The 15,276-nt window shown below is 34.8% G+C and overlaps 1 protein-coding gene across 6 annotated transcripts in view; it reads right to left on the minus strand.

Annotated features, from left to right (window-relative positions):
- Window positions 1–4,745: 4,745 nt before the first annotated feature.
- The window catches only part of KLHL8 (kelch like family member 8), a 48,031-nt gene continuing 37,500 nt past the window's right edge, over window positions 4,746–15,276 (minus strand). For all 6 annotated transcript variants that reach the window (XM_063108100.1, XM_063108102.1, XM_063108101.1 and 3 more), the window contains 4 exons: window positions 9,197–9,365; window positions 8,819–8,978; window positions 6,228–6,429; window positions 4,746–5,993 (listed from right to left, as the gene is read on the minus strand). In XM_063108100.1, the coding sequence (XP_062964170.1) occupies window positions 5,870–5,993; window positions 6,228–6,429; window positions 8,819–8,978; window positions 9,197–9,365 (655 nt within the window). In that variant the 3' untranslated portion in view covers window positions 4,746–5,869. The remainder of the gene's footprint in view (window positions 5,994–6,227; window positions 6,430–8,818; window positions 8,979–9,196; window positions 9,366–15,276) is intronic.

Genomic DNA, 15,276 nt, shown 5'->3' on the forward strand with positions numbered 1-15,276 from the left:
ATTTCCTTACATGGAAATTTGCCATGTAGCTCAAGTCTCCAAGTAAAGGTGGGATTAGTCAAAGAACGGTGCAGAGAAAATTGGTTATCTACATAGCAAAAAAGTAAAATTCTTTATCTGTCTTGCACATTCACAAATCAATTCCAGGTGGACTAAAGACGTATCTGAGACAATTATATTTTTAGAAGAAACTAAAGCACCTATGAACTTAGTTTGAGAAACCACCTTAAGACACAAGAAAGATTCACTTGAATATAGCAAAATTCAGAAATTTTGTTTACAAAAAAAACCAAAGTGAAAAATAAGCCACAAACGGGGAGATATGTGCAACAAAAAATAAACAAAATTAGTATCCTGAATATTATGTAGAACTCAGTTAAATAAGAGAAAAAACAGAAAAATGAACAGAAGACATCAAGAAGAATTTTACAGAACAGGAATGACTAATAAACATGAAAACATGTTCAACTTATTAATAATCAGGGAAATGAAAATTAAAGCCACAATAGAATACCATTTCACACCTACCAGATTGGCAAGAAATTAGGTTTTACAATAGCAAGTGAACAAGAAATCATATTGTAAACTGGGACAACCATTTTGGCAAACTACTTGGCATTATCTTATAAAACTTTTATAAAGCTGATCAGACACATACCTTATAAACCACCAACTCTGCTTCTAGGTATATATGCTAAAGAAACTCTTGGACATGCACACCAAGAAATATATATGAATTTATAATATATAAAGAATACATAAGAAATGTAGATGAATGTTCATTTTAGCATTGTTTGTAAAAGTAAAAAAAAAAAAAAGAAAACTATACCCAGAAACATATATTGTAAAAACGATCTGCTGAATGAAAACATCAAATTACATAAGACTACATACAGTATTATACCATTTTTTATAAAACTTACAAACAAAAGTAAACAATATATGGCTATGTGTAAAAACAAAAAGAAAAGAGCAATGACTGATTCAAGACAGTGGTTGCTGCTGGGGAGAAGGCAGGGAATTGGAATTAAGAAGGAACACAAAGATAGGGTTAATAGAAATATTCTAGTTCTTAATTAGTGGGTGGATACATAAGTGTTTTATTATTATGCTTTCTAACTCCATGTTGCATATATTTTCATATACGTATCAAATATTACATACAGAAATATAGTCGCCCGAATACTTTTATATTGCCAAGAAGAGACTATGAAAAAGAAAATCTTTCCTTAAATTACCTTGTGAAAGCAGAGGTATAGCTTGTATAGGTGGAACAGTTGATTTTTTCAGTCAAAATGATAATGGTCAACCACTGATTAGCTGTGGATCTTGGACAAGTTAATTAATGTCTTTAAACCTATGTTTTCTAACTGTAAAATGTCAAATTATTGTAAAGATCAAAAAATGTTATTACCTTTGTTACTAGGGTACTTGAAAAAGTTCATAGAAAAATAGAATTAAAAGATAATATGAATCTATTCATGAACTTTCTGAAGAAGTGCCCTCATATAAAGTGACTGGTGCAGATGACACATTTTCAAAAGGATAGTTCATACTCCCCATGACTATTACTCAAAAAAGTTTGTTCAGGTAGATTGAATTTAGCCTCAACCACTAAGATAATGGAAAAGTGACTTGTTAAAAAAAAAAAAAAAACCCACATCTGAATTTTTGCATTCAAATAAAGCTGCTCTTCAAAGAGGCTATACACTTCTTTCACTGCGGTTACTATTTTAGAAATCTTTCATCGGAACTGTTTATTTTTGAAATAATTTTTACCAGAGGAGGAAAAACCTTAATTCTTTGAGGGCAGATTTTACCCAGGGAAATATATGTAAAATATTTTGAATAATGTCTGATGAATAAAAATACACAGGTCAAGTTGAGATTCTGGTCAAAATTAATGTCTATGATAAGACTTGAGTGACTTACAAATGGACCCTTCAAGCTATTTTCAAAGATGAAGTTCTGAAAAGTTTTTAGCAATGGCAACACTTTAAAAAAAAGTTACACTTTTGTGAGGTTGCTACTTGGAAGGACAACATTCGTCTTAATACATAAAGAGTTTAATTTCTATATAGCACAAGTGTGAAATTACTGAAGAGACAACTGCTTAAGATTAGTGAAACTACTTAACATCAGTTGCCCTTAAACTTTAACTTTTGTAAGGGAAACAAAAAACTTCCTATTTTCAATTAAACATAAAAATCCTTCATATAAGGAGAAAAATATTATAGCCAACCTACTTAAATCAAGTTTGTATTTGAGGGATGAAAAATAAATAATTATATCATTTCAATAAGATTCTTCAATACTGTACCCCACAGATATGTACAATCAATGTTACAATAAAAAATTTTTTGTTAAAAAGATTCTATAACGATCAAATAGAGAAGCAAAGCTGCACAGACCATATAGAAAGAAGTTCCTGTTAATAATGCATATGAGGGGTCTTCAAAAAGTTCGTGGAAAGGTTACTATTATCTTTTAGTTCTATTTTCCCAACAACTTTTTAAAAAGTACCCTCATATGTACAATATATTTTGAATTAATAAATAGCACTGATGTGACTCCAACTCTAATATCGGTACCTGGTTACATACTTGATTATTTAGTATTTTGATTTGCTGAAGTATTACAACACAAATTTATAAATAGTTTTAAGAAAATATTATAGAGAAGTTTTATTGCTACTTGTAATTTCACATGAGCAGGAAAGAGACATAGCCAGTGACATCCCAATAATAACTTCTTTAAAAGTCTGGTATGAGAAACCATAGAAACATTTTTAACTTATAAAACATGAATTAGATTCTGAATGCATTGTCTTTTTATCATACAAGACAGAGAAAAAAGAAACAAAGAAATTCTCAAGTTTCCCATTTGCAAGAGTAGTTTATGTAATTTCAACAATCCCTTATATAGGCATTTAACAGCATTGTAAGTTCAAAGTTTTCATTTGGTGATTAAGAGAATGAATAATACTCATTATAGGGAGTACAAAGTTTATTCAAAATGTAAAAAATAATCAACTAGTTACATAAGAATATAGTGAAATTAGTCAAAAACAATGCCAAGTAATTTGTTTTTATTTCATTTATTTATTTATTTATTTTTAAAAGATGACCGGTAAGGGGATCTTAACCCTTGACTTGGTGTTGTCAGCACCACGCTCTCCCAAGTGAGCTAACCGGCCATCCCTCTATAGGGATCCGAACCCGTGGCCTTGGTGTTATCAGCACCACACTCTCCCCAAGTAAGCCATGAGCCAGCCCTAAGTAATTTGTTTTTAAAGTGGCAGTGCAATGTTGCAAAGCAGTGGCTTTAATGACTAAATGGGAGAATCACACAAAAGCACCTAGAACTATTTCTTGAAGCGATAATATATAAATTTGTTTCTTTTTTCCATTTCCAATTTCAATATTTTAGCTCTATTTTATATCACTTTTTGGTTGGTGCTGTTAACATCTGAGGTTAAAGTGACTGGCCTCACAATAAAGTAGCCATCTTTGAATATTTCATCTTTTCATTTTAATGAATATAATCACCTTCCAACTGCATGATTCCTTCAGACTGATTTTCATTTCATATCACAAAGAATGTGTTTTTGTCCATTAAAGAAAGTGTACATACTGATTCTGCTACTTATCTTTTCATACTGTTCTCAGGCCCTTCATTGCTGTGCTTCTGACTGCCCATACATAATGTAAGACAGCCCCATGTTCCCTTTACTTCACTTTCCCTATCAGTATTTCATATTTTATGGGTTGCCAGGGTACCAACTAAATATGTTAGATGATCACTGAATAGTAAAAACCGGAAATGGAAATGTCATTATGCTCCCCAAATCTATACACACAATAAAGGCAGAAATATGTTTTAAAAAACATTTTAAATAATCTTAGGAAATAATAATAAGTTCCTCCCCTTACAAAAAATAAATATAACAAACATACTAGTAACCATACCTAGACAAGCATTATAATACAAGAATTCAATTAGACATGAGAAACAGACAGTTGAAGCCAGATTTTGAGACTTATTTTCCACATCCAGCCAGTTGAGCCAGTCTAGTACGTATAGTAGAGTTCAATGCTTTTGGGATTGACTGAAATGTAGTTATAGTTATACAAGGGAACACTGTTTCAGATCCAGCAATGACTTATGAACTTTCCCACAGGTTGTTAGTAGGAAAAACAGCACAATTTGGGAACTCTTAAATCTGCTTCCTAAAAGACTTTTATCTATCTGCCAGCCTAAACCCTCTTAAATTTTTTTCTTTTTCTGGTTTGATATTCCCAATAAGTGTTGGCTTTTGTAACATGGCTTTCCACCCCACTGTACTGACAAGTCCAGAATCCCATTTAATGAGGACCATATGAGCTATTAGTCAATGAACTTCAGGACTGGATGGATGGGGGAAGTGTTTTTCACTGCCCCAGCTTCCTTGTGAAACAAGTAATTGACCAACGGTGAACTACAATAAATTCTAAGACATGACTAAAGGAAAATTTAGGAAAGCCTGGAAGAGTGGTGCCGAACTACACTGCAAATACAAAATAGGATATTTTAATGTTCTTAATAAATATTTATAAAAATATATACATATAATGAATAGGTCATTTTATAATGCTGGTTAAAACCATGAAGAGCTGTTAAATCATTACATGCATCAATATTCCAGCTTAAAATTAATGTGTAAAAATATTTTTAATTAAATTTCAATAAATATACCAGAGGGGATTAAATATAATGAGAAAAACAGTAGTTTCAATCTTTCTCTGTTTTTACCAACAATATGTTTTATTGCTTAATGATAGACTTGAATTAATTGGTAAGTTATAGTCTATAAAAGGTTTTTATAAAAATGTATTAACTTTCTGATAATTAATAAATCCAGATTCTGTATGGTCAGAAAAACCAGGATGGTGGCACACAGCAAAATAAAAAGATAAAAAATCTTGGGTTCAAAATGAAATGATTAAATCAAAGAAAGGAGTTAACAGTATTTTCAGATTCCCCTTATTAGGAAGTCATGCACAATAATCTACACTACTACTTCTCAAGATCTCTCAACTGGGGATGAGAATAACATCAGATCTAAAGCTTTCTCTCATCTTTCCTCTAGTTCACTTTTTGCTTATTATAAAGCAAATCTTTTTGCATGAGATGAAAAAATAAAATTGTAGACTCTTTCAGATGGAATTAGCACAGCTAGGTCTTTTAGTGTCCTAGCAATTCAAACTGAAATTAAGAGCTTCTCATATAGCACTCCTACGAGCTTCTGAAAATGCAGCCAAGTAGCACTCAGAAAGACAAAACATTATTTCTTCTTCTGTAAATATCTAAGAAAGTGAAAAACCAACACCTAGATAAAAAGCAAGGCATAATACATTCATCAGCACCAAGTATATATGATCCTCAAAAGGAACAGGTTTCTTATGTGTCCTTGTGTTGATGAATAGGTTCTAATCTCCCCTGTAGGAAAAATCCACTGCCTGAAGTTACTACCTTTAGGCAAAAGAAAGGTAAAACTCAACAAGTTACATTTTGATTCATCCAAAAAAACACAACATATTAACATTTAACTACCTTAAACATTTTTTCAGAGCAGGTATGCTTTCAAGTTAGACATTACTTGCTAATAGGAAGTAACAAATTTAACTTTATTACAATAATACTACAGCTACCATTCCAAAATTGTACTTCATCACAATACAACAGTTAACATTTAAGTAAGACTCTAGTTGTAGTTAAAAGGTGGTCATATCAGTATCTTGTCTTTCTTGCCTGTCAGGTATGATTGGTGGTTATGTGGATTGTTATGTACGGTTGGTGGATATGTAATTGTTGGTGGTTGGAACTCAGGTCACATACAATCAACCACATTACTGGATCCATGACCTACATCTCGAATTTGGCTAGTTAAACAGGCACACACAGCTACGCCTGCTCCAGCTCTGCAGTGAGACACAGATCCAACAAGCTCCCACCTGAAAAGAGAAAGAATGTCACCTGAAAACAAAGCATGATTTACTTTACTCAAAATACCAACCGAAGACAAAAATTCCCTATTGTAGGACTGGTTTTGAAAGATAGTTAGCTTCCAGGGGGAGATAAGATATCCCAAAGTTTTGTATTAACAACTACAACTAGAAGTATTTTAACACTGCAGTAATCTGTTTTCAGAAGATACCACTAAAGCACAGAGAAAACATGCAAATTACCTATTCAGCACTGGATCAAATGCTTCTACTGTATTTAAGTATGCATTGCCATTATGACCACCAACTGCAAAGATTTTGCCCATCACTGTTGCGATCCCCACTCCACCCCTGGGAGTGGTAAGAGCTGCCACATAATCCCACTTGTTGCTTCGAGGATCATACCGCTCAACCGAACTCAGAGGAGAATTATCATCAAAACCACCTACACAAAGAAATATGTTTAAAATAGCATTGCATTTCATAGAGATTAACTACTAAGTTCCCAATCAATAGCTTCTATAACCCATCTTTTAAAACCATTTTGGAATGGTTTATAGAGAAAATTAGGAAAAAAATTCATCCTAACACCTATCTACCACCATCACCAACTACTATTAGACATTATCTACAATTCGACTGAAGATAATTTGAGAGGTACTTTATCTCAATACCAGAATTTAAAATCTTAAAGTGGGAAAAACTGGAGTCCTTGTATCTAAGCAGATTAATTTAGGAAAAAAGAAAAAAAAAAGCACCAACGTTCATATAATTTGTCCTTAGCCTCCTAGGGGTGAGCAAGATAGCACTGAGATTCCTTCTCTCTGTGTGTATTATATTTTTAAACAGTAAAAAGGCTTGAGAAAAGAATAAACTACACTAAATCACAGCAGTCATCTAGATATAAGTTAAAGTTTTCCAATTGTTTCCCTTAATACTATTATTGCCATCATAATTACAGAGATGGTGGGCTATGATTTAATTCTCACCAATTTTTGCCAAAACTACATCTTCCTGCTACACTAGATGACGACAGTCCTTTCTTTAGATCATTCTAACAATGTAATGTATTCCTGAGGGTTAAATATAGAGACTGTTTAACAGTGCCTCTTTCTTTAAAAATAAGTGTCTCTCTTTATGTTCCATGCCGAAATTAATAATAGCTCTTTTTGGTCACTCAGCCTACTTTTCTGAGAACAGGAAGTGTTAATATTATGATTAGTATAGTTAAACATAAGGTCAGGAAAAAAGATTGAGTCAACTTTTCCAGTGGGTTTAACTGTATTAAATTAACTGAAATAAAATTCACCAATTTTATGTGTATAATTTGATAAATTTTGACAAATGTCATCACCACCACAACCATGATATAAAACATTTTTCATTGTAATAAATGATTTAGTTTTAATTATTGCTCATGCTAATATATAGGATTAAGTTTTGAATAATTTTATTTTTCATAGCTTTCTTTTTTACTGGTACCCCTAACATTTCCCTAGATAATGCACATAAATTTATAATAATAAAGAATTTAAAGCAGAGGAATAGAAAATGCAAAATGCAATTAGGTTGTTAGACCTCCTCATACCTTCAACTTTTTCTTATTCAAATTGGTTGTACCTATTGTAGGTAGGGCTTGAATGACCAAGAGGATTTTTTTCAACCTGAGTCATTCTTATTTTAACCATGTCTGTTCTAACTATAAGAACCAAGAAGATTTAGCAAGTAATAGCAACAACAATACTTCTATTGACATATAACATATATCAATCCCAATGGTAGATAGGGATCTGTGAGAGGTAGCAACAGTGTACTGTAAAAACTTTGGATTCACATAGACCCAAGTTCAAATTCCAGCTCTGTCACTTGTTTAGGCATGTGACTATGAGTAAATAATTCATCTCTGAGTCTCTGACTACTTCTCCCTGCAGATATTTAAATGCTAACAATATACCACTCACATTATCAAGCATTGTTGTTACACAGCACAATTTATATCAATGTATATAAGTGTGACATATGCTAGTGACAACCTCTTTGAACTCTTCCTCCTCTATAAAAGAAGAGATTACTAATCACAATATAGCTAGTTGTTTATTGGGTAACTACAAAGTGCCAGACACAGTTTGAGATATTTAACATGTATTACCTGTGATTCTTGAAACAACTGTGAAAGATAGGCATTATTATTCCCATTTCATATAATTTAAAGCCCTGCTACTGGATGTGTGTTGAGTGGACCTGAAACAGCATTGAAATCACTTGGGAATTATAGAAACATAGAATCTGGGCCCCTCCTTTTCAGTATAACAAGATTTCCAGATTATTCATATGTATATTAACATTTGAGAAAGCACTGCTCTAATGTTCTTTCCTATTCTGCAAGTAAGTCTAAAAGCAATATAAAGATTGACATAGCCTTTATTCATATGAAATATCTACTGGCTTACTGAAAGTATTCAACATAACCTCTCTGGAAATGAAGTTGAGAAAAACATGTCTTAGACCTTCTAAGTTTCATTTTACCAAAACACATTCAACTTGAGTACTTACAGTTAAAAACATGTATCTTATTTAATGTAGTCCCCTACTTTAGGTATATTTGCAACTCTCAGGAAAATGTGAAAAGGTAGAAGTTGTAAACATGAAAAATTAAGATTTAAACAAAAAATCATGAATGCGAACCTTAAGGATTCAAAAACAGTCTTAGGACTGATTCCTGAGAATTCCTTGAGTGGTTAAGGCTAAATGCAATATAATTTGTTATTGTGCTGTTTTATGACACTTGTCATTGTATATTGATATATTAAACTAGAGAAATACCATCCACTCACCAACAACATATAAGCAACCATGAAGCTCACTAACTCCATTGCCTGCTCTTCGTTGACCCATTTCTTTAACTTCTATCCACTTATCCAGATGTGGATCATATCTCTCCACACTAGATAAAGAAGCTACTCCATCATTGCCACCTACTGCATAAACATGGTTCTAAATGAAGAAAAACAAACAAAGTACATTAGATTTTGAGTTGATTTATATATTGTCCTAATGGTAGCCTGAAATGTGCAAGAAAGCAGTATTTCATGAAATAAAATGGTATATAATCAATATCTGCATAATGGTGATATGAATAGATCAGACCTTTCCTTATTTGATTACGAATATGATGCAATGCAATTCAACAGGCAAGTTGTCATATAACTTACTACTAGAGCCACAGAGCCAACTCCTCCACGGGGAGTATTCATTGGTGCCACTGTACTCCACTGATCAGATTCTACATCATATCTCTCCACATCATTAAAGCAAGTATTGTCATCTAACCCTCCGATCGCATAAATTGGGCCTCCTAAGGAGGCCAAGGCAATTCCTCGCCTGAAAAGACAATAAAACACACTTTAGCATCTGGGTTTATTTCCCGGAAAAAAGTAGCAAAAAAAATTGTACTAATGCAAATCATTTATTATGTTAATCTCCAAATAGTATGGTTTGTTTCCATTATTTTCAGATTTATCAAAGCTTCTGAATAGATGGTTACAGAGGTGCCAAACTCTGCAATTTTATGGGAATAGTTCACCCTGAAATTGTACAGAGCATAGCCTATACAGGCTACTTTAAACTCTTATCAAATAATAAAGTAAAACCCAACATAATAGTATTGAGGAAACCAAAATATTCAATTAGTAAAATACACAGTTGCAAATTGAGAGGTTAATGAGTTGACAGAGATGGTTTGCTGTGGAGGTCAGAAACCAATCTCACTTTTGAATCCATGTAATTGCAAAGCTTGTTTTGTTGCAAGGTTTCATTATACGACACAAAAGAACATTAATTTTTATATTATAAGCTTTACACCCCACTGCTGGTTTTTTTTTTTTTTTTAAGGCTAGTCAAATAAAGCAGTGGAAGTGCAGAACGAACAAAAAAAATCTGTAACTGGTTGTGATCAATCAGTTGTAAACACCACTGCACTGAGAACAACCACACTGCTTTATTTCTGAAGGGCATTTATTTCTCTTTGAAAGGAAGAGACACATGTTAAAATCTAATTCATTTAATGCTGAACAGAAAAAAATTACCTCAATTTCTTAAAAAACACATTGCAGCAATCAAAAGTTGAACTATTCTAAAGCTATTCTCTATCACTAACTTGGATACCAGGCAGTGTATTTTATAAATCGCTCCTACCTTACTGCTTCATCCGAGACCCAGCTAATACTGAGTTAATATACATAAAGCACTTAGAAAAATGCCTGGCCATATCTAGTGCTATGTAAGTATTAGCTTTTATCATTACTAGCAGCTGCTCCACTGAGCAGCTCCATACTGACAGTATCCTAGGAAAAAATTCTTAATGTTGTCATTCATTTTCAGTCTTAACCTCTTTTCTCTTGGGTATAAAGCTATGACTTATAAAAAATACTGTGGTTATAAAAGTTTTCAGGTGTGTGTTAACACGCTCACGTGCTCTCTAGAACATAAGGATGTTAGATCAGGGCAGAAGTATGCCAAATAATTCTCCCTCTTCCTAAAACACAGGAGCAGATAACATTGGCTATTTCCTACTCCTTAAAATTCTCTTCTCTTGATTTTCATGACATCACACATTTGAGTTCCCTCCTACATCTCTGGCTGGGGCATTTCAGCTTCCTTTATCAGTGCCTTCTTTATTCCATCATGAAATTATGAAGTTCCCTAAGGCTCTGTCCTAAGCCCTCTTATCACTCTATACTCTCTCTTCCTAAACAATCTCATCCCTTCCACAGATTTATAACAAATATATATTTTCAGACATATATGTTCAATTTATATCTCAAATCTGTCTTTCTGGCTCTTCAATCTCAACTTTAATCTGCAATAAAACTCACTGTCCACCTCCCTGTTGTAGGCAGAATATTAAGATACCCTCCCCTCTTGCCCATGACCTTCACCACCTGATGGTTACTCCCATGATTATGCTATATTACACAGCAAAAGGGAGATTACCTGGGAGGGCGCAATCTAATCACATAACCCTTTAAAAGCTGAGAGGTTTCTCCAGATGGTAGTCAAACTCAAAGAATAAGGTGGGTTTAGCATGCAATTGCTTGTTGGAAAATGTAGGGGACATGTGAAAAGGACCCGAGAGTGACTGTCAGCCAACTGCCAGTAAAAATGAGAAACTTAGTTCTACAACCCCAAGAACTGAATTCTACCAATAACCTGAACAAAGTTGGAAGCAGCTTCTTCCCCCAGAGCCTCCAGATAAGAGCCTAGCCCAGCCAACACCTTGATTCTGGCCTTGTGAGACAGGTAGGTAGAAAATCCAGCAAACCTGCAGGACCGTGAACTAGTAAATGGATGTTTTTATAAGTTGCTAAATTTGTGGTAGTTTGTTACACAGTAACAGAAAGCTAATACACCCCCATCACTAGACAAATCTTGTTCCCCATTGTTGGAGTGAGCAAGACTGAAGCCATATTGGGACCTAAAACTACATAAGGTGTAACCAAATTTTATTTATTTTATTTTATTTTTTTTAAAGACAACTGGTAAGGGGATCTTAACCCTTGACTTGGTGTTGTCAGCACCACACTCTCCCAAGTGAGCCACGGGCCAGCCCTATGGTGTAACCAAATTTTAAAAAGACAGTTTTTTTTTTCTTGGTATGCATTTTTCTGAGTTCCCTTTTTACCCATGGTTATTTGATATTTTGGATGTTGGTTATGGAGCAAGATGACATTATTTACATGAATGTAAAGTTGTCTTCCAGCCAGCCCGAAGCTGCAGACTTGCACATACTACCCAGAACCTGAGATAACAGCAAAGATGGTAACAGAAACCAGATGGAGTTTTGGCAACACTTTGCACCTGATTCTTTGCATGAAGCTCTCACTGCTCACATGCCCCTCCCTCCTGCTCTTCATTTTCCCACATTCCATTCCCTCATCTCCCTCTTTAAAAACCCCTTTGAGATGGTTTTAGCCTAGCCGTTCTTCTTCAGGTTTACTAGAGAGATGGGTTAGCCCAACATCTCTCCTCAGGTCACTGGTATCCCTGAATAAAAGCTGGCTTCCATTTTGTAGGGAAAGTGAAGGAAAATGGTCCAGGCCCCTTAGATGTTCAGAATCTTCCCGAGCATTTGATATAAATATGCATGTGCACCCAGATGTTCCTTGGTTATTGTCTAATGTAATTGTGCATGTGTGCCCAGGTGTCCTGGGTTATGGACGTAAATATAAAGGACGAGCGGCTCTGATCAACGGTGCTCCCGCCCCCCAGGAGGCCATGGGGAGGCCACTACTGCTGCTGGAGGCTGTTGCCACCAGTACCCCCTGGGATGCCCTGAGAGGCCAACACTGCTGCTGCTACTGCAGAGGACTGAGCTTGTGTCATCTGCCAATGGCTCCCGGGATCTTTCTCAGTCATCTAGAGCATGGACTTGTGTGTGAGGGGTTTGGTGACCCAGTCTGGCATGTGAGGGATCTGTGATCCAGTCTGTACAACAGGTTTGAAGGGTCTGTGGGCCCTAACCCCTAGCCCTGCAATACAAATGGAAAACTTAGTATAACTAAAATAATGAAACGTTTTGGCTTTAGTTACGAATTGCCTAGCTATACAATTGGTGTAGTCACTTAGCCTGACACATTTTCACCAACATTTGACTATTGTTTGTTTTTTGTCTGGGGGCAGGCAGCTGGAACTGTGAGTTAGATAACAATTTTGGGGAGCCTCAGCCAGGAGCTAAGTGTGCCCTGTAACACCATCTTTTTCCTATTTCAGAAAACTGCACCACTAGCCATCCAGTTGCTTAAGCCAGAAACTGAAGAATCGTCCTTGCCTCTACCTCATTGTTCTTTTCACTTCCCACATCTAATTATCATGAAGTCATATTGATTGTATGCCTCTGAACTATCTCTCAAATAAGTCTTTTCCCTCAATTTCTACCACTTTAGTCTAAGCCACCATTATTTCTTAACTGACTACTCCAATAACCCTTTTTGGTCTGTCAGGCTGTTTTCACTCTGGTCCTCCTCAAATCCCTCCTCTATCATGTATACAGAGGATTCTAGAAAAGAGAAATTTGATCCTGTCATCCCCCTGCTATTTAAATTTTAAAAAATATATAAATGTACGTTATATACACACACACACACACACACACACACACACACACACACACACACACACACACACACACACACACACACACACATACAAATTTAAATGTATATTGTATATATACTTTTTTTAGAAAGTCCACCAGATAAAATATCCTTGGCAATCCTGAAAGACCCTCATCCTTTACCTACTCTTTCTGCCTTATTTCTTGATACTTTTTCCCTTGATCTCTCAGCCATACTGAACTTCATGCTTTCTGCTCTCTTTCACCTCCAGGTTTGTTTGTTTGTTTGTTTTTCTTTTTTTTTTAACAGAGCTTTGCAGTTTCTGAGACCTCGAGGTTTTAGAAGTCTCTTCAACTTCTAAACCCGCCCACTTACCCCACCTACAACCACTTAACCAAGTTAAATTCTTCAGTTCCTTCAGATCTTAAGTTAAATGGGACTTCATCAAGATCTTCTCCACTTTACTAGCACCCTCTACTAACATTATTGCCCTTATAATTATGCCTCTATTAGTATCTTCCCTTCTAGAATGTAAGCTTTACAGAGGCAGGGACTTTGGCTATCTTATTTATTGCTGTTAGAAAATGAAGTGGTATCTTTCACCACTTGGCATGTCTTGCTGTGGGCATTAAACCTTTTTTTTGCTGTCTATATATATCAAACCCTGAACATGCTCTTTTAGGACGATGAGTTTCAATAAAACCACAGCTTGAAAAATTATCAGTGTCCATTTTAGTAGAAAGACGAAAAAGTGGGGAAAAAAATAAAGAAAACTGAATATTTTACATGTGAAAATTATCTTGAAATGCACACCGAAAAGATGATTTGAGGAAATACACATTATAAGCAAAAAATATGACAAAATAATTGTATTTCTATTATTTTTTATATAGTTGGGTAGGTATTATAAATGCTCAGGGCATATTTTAAAGGATTAAAGAAATTCAACTGGTATTTTGCTAGAGTAGTTTCATTCAATCCTTGCCTAAACACCAGCTTAATAGCATGATAAAGAGGCAAAGTTAAAAATGTACATTAGGATTCCTTTCCTCCATTTTAATCCATATATTGAAAAAAATTTTTTTTTAAAGATGACCAGTAAGGGGATCTTAACCCTTGACTTGGTGTTGTCAGCACCACGCTCACCCAGTGAGCTAACCGGCCATCCCTATATGGGATCCAAACTCATGGCCTTGGTGTTATCAGCACCACACTTTCCTGAGTGAGCCAAGGGCCAGCCCCATGTATTGAAATTTAAACTACTTATAGTTAACATGTAGTATAAATCAAGCCCTATTAAAGTATTAAAATGTCATTTGTAGATAGTGGGAAGTTAAGAGCATATTTTAAGATTAGTTTTTTTTTTCTCTCTCTAGAATTCTTTCTCATGAGACTGAAAGCCTCTTTTCTTCAGAACTCTCACATTTCTATCTAATCTTTCATACTTTAACACACGAGGAAAACCCAGTTAAAAACTCTTTGTTAAATTAGTCAAGAATAGAAAATCAGGTGGCAATGAATCCCCATGTGCAGTTCAGTTTAAAATTACTCATTTTGATAACAATGCATTTTTAACTCTTACAGAATGTTGCTACAGTTTGCAAACCAAACAAGCCACAATGTCTGAAATCAGGTTTTGTTTTGGTTTGTTCCTTTTAATAAATATAAAGTTGATATATTTTTATTTTTGTTCTCTATAAAAAGCTACTCTTAAGCAGCAATGTCAATATTTACTCAGATAGCCCTCTTCTCTCTTCCTCAATTATATTTTCACTCTGAAACAGAGGCAGAACTATTCTAGTATCTAGTTTCATGTAAATTATTAAGCTCAATCTTTGAAATCCTCACTCTATTTGCTGAATTTTAAATTTGAAAAAGGCAAATAACAGGTAATCTAATTTAATCTCCTATTTGATGCAAAATATATGTGCTCTTTCTGACATACACAATTCCAGTCACTGGTAGGAACCAGTACTTCTTCCTCACAGTTTTGGCAGCTGGGAAGTCCAAGGTCCAGGGAAAACATCTGGTGAGGGCCTTTTTCCTGGTGGGGACTCTGTAGAGTCCTGAGATGGTACAGGGTATTATATAGTGAGGGGACTTAGCATGCTAAATGTGCTCACTTGCCGTCCTTATAAAGCCACCAGTGCCACTCCCATGATAATCTATGTATCTGTTAA

The sequence above is a fragment of the Cynocephalus volans genome, chromosome 9 (assembly GCF_027409185.1).
Source record: "Cynocephalus volans isolate mCynVol1 chromosome 9, mCynVol1.pri, whole genome shotgun sequence".
Lineage (NCBI taxonomy): Eukaryota > Metazoa > Chordata > Mammalia > Dermoptera > Cynocephalidae > Cynocephalus > Cynocephalus volans.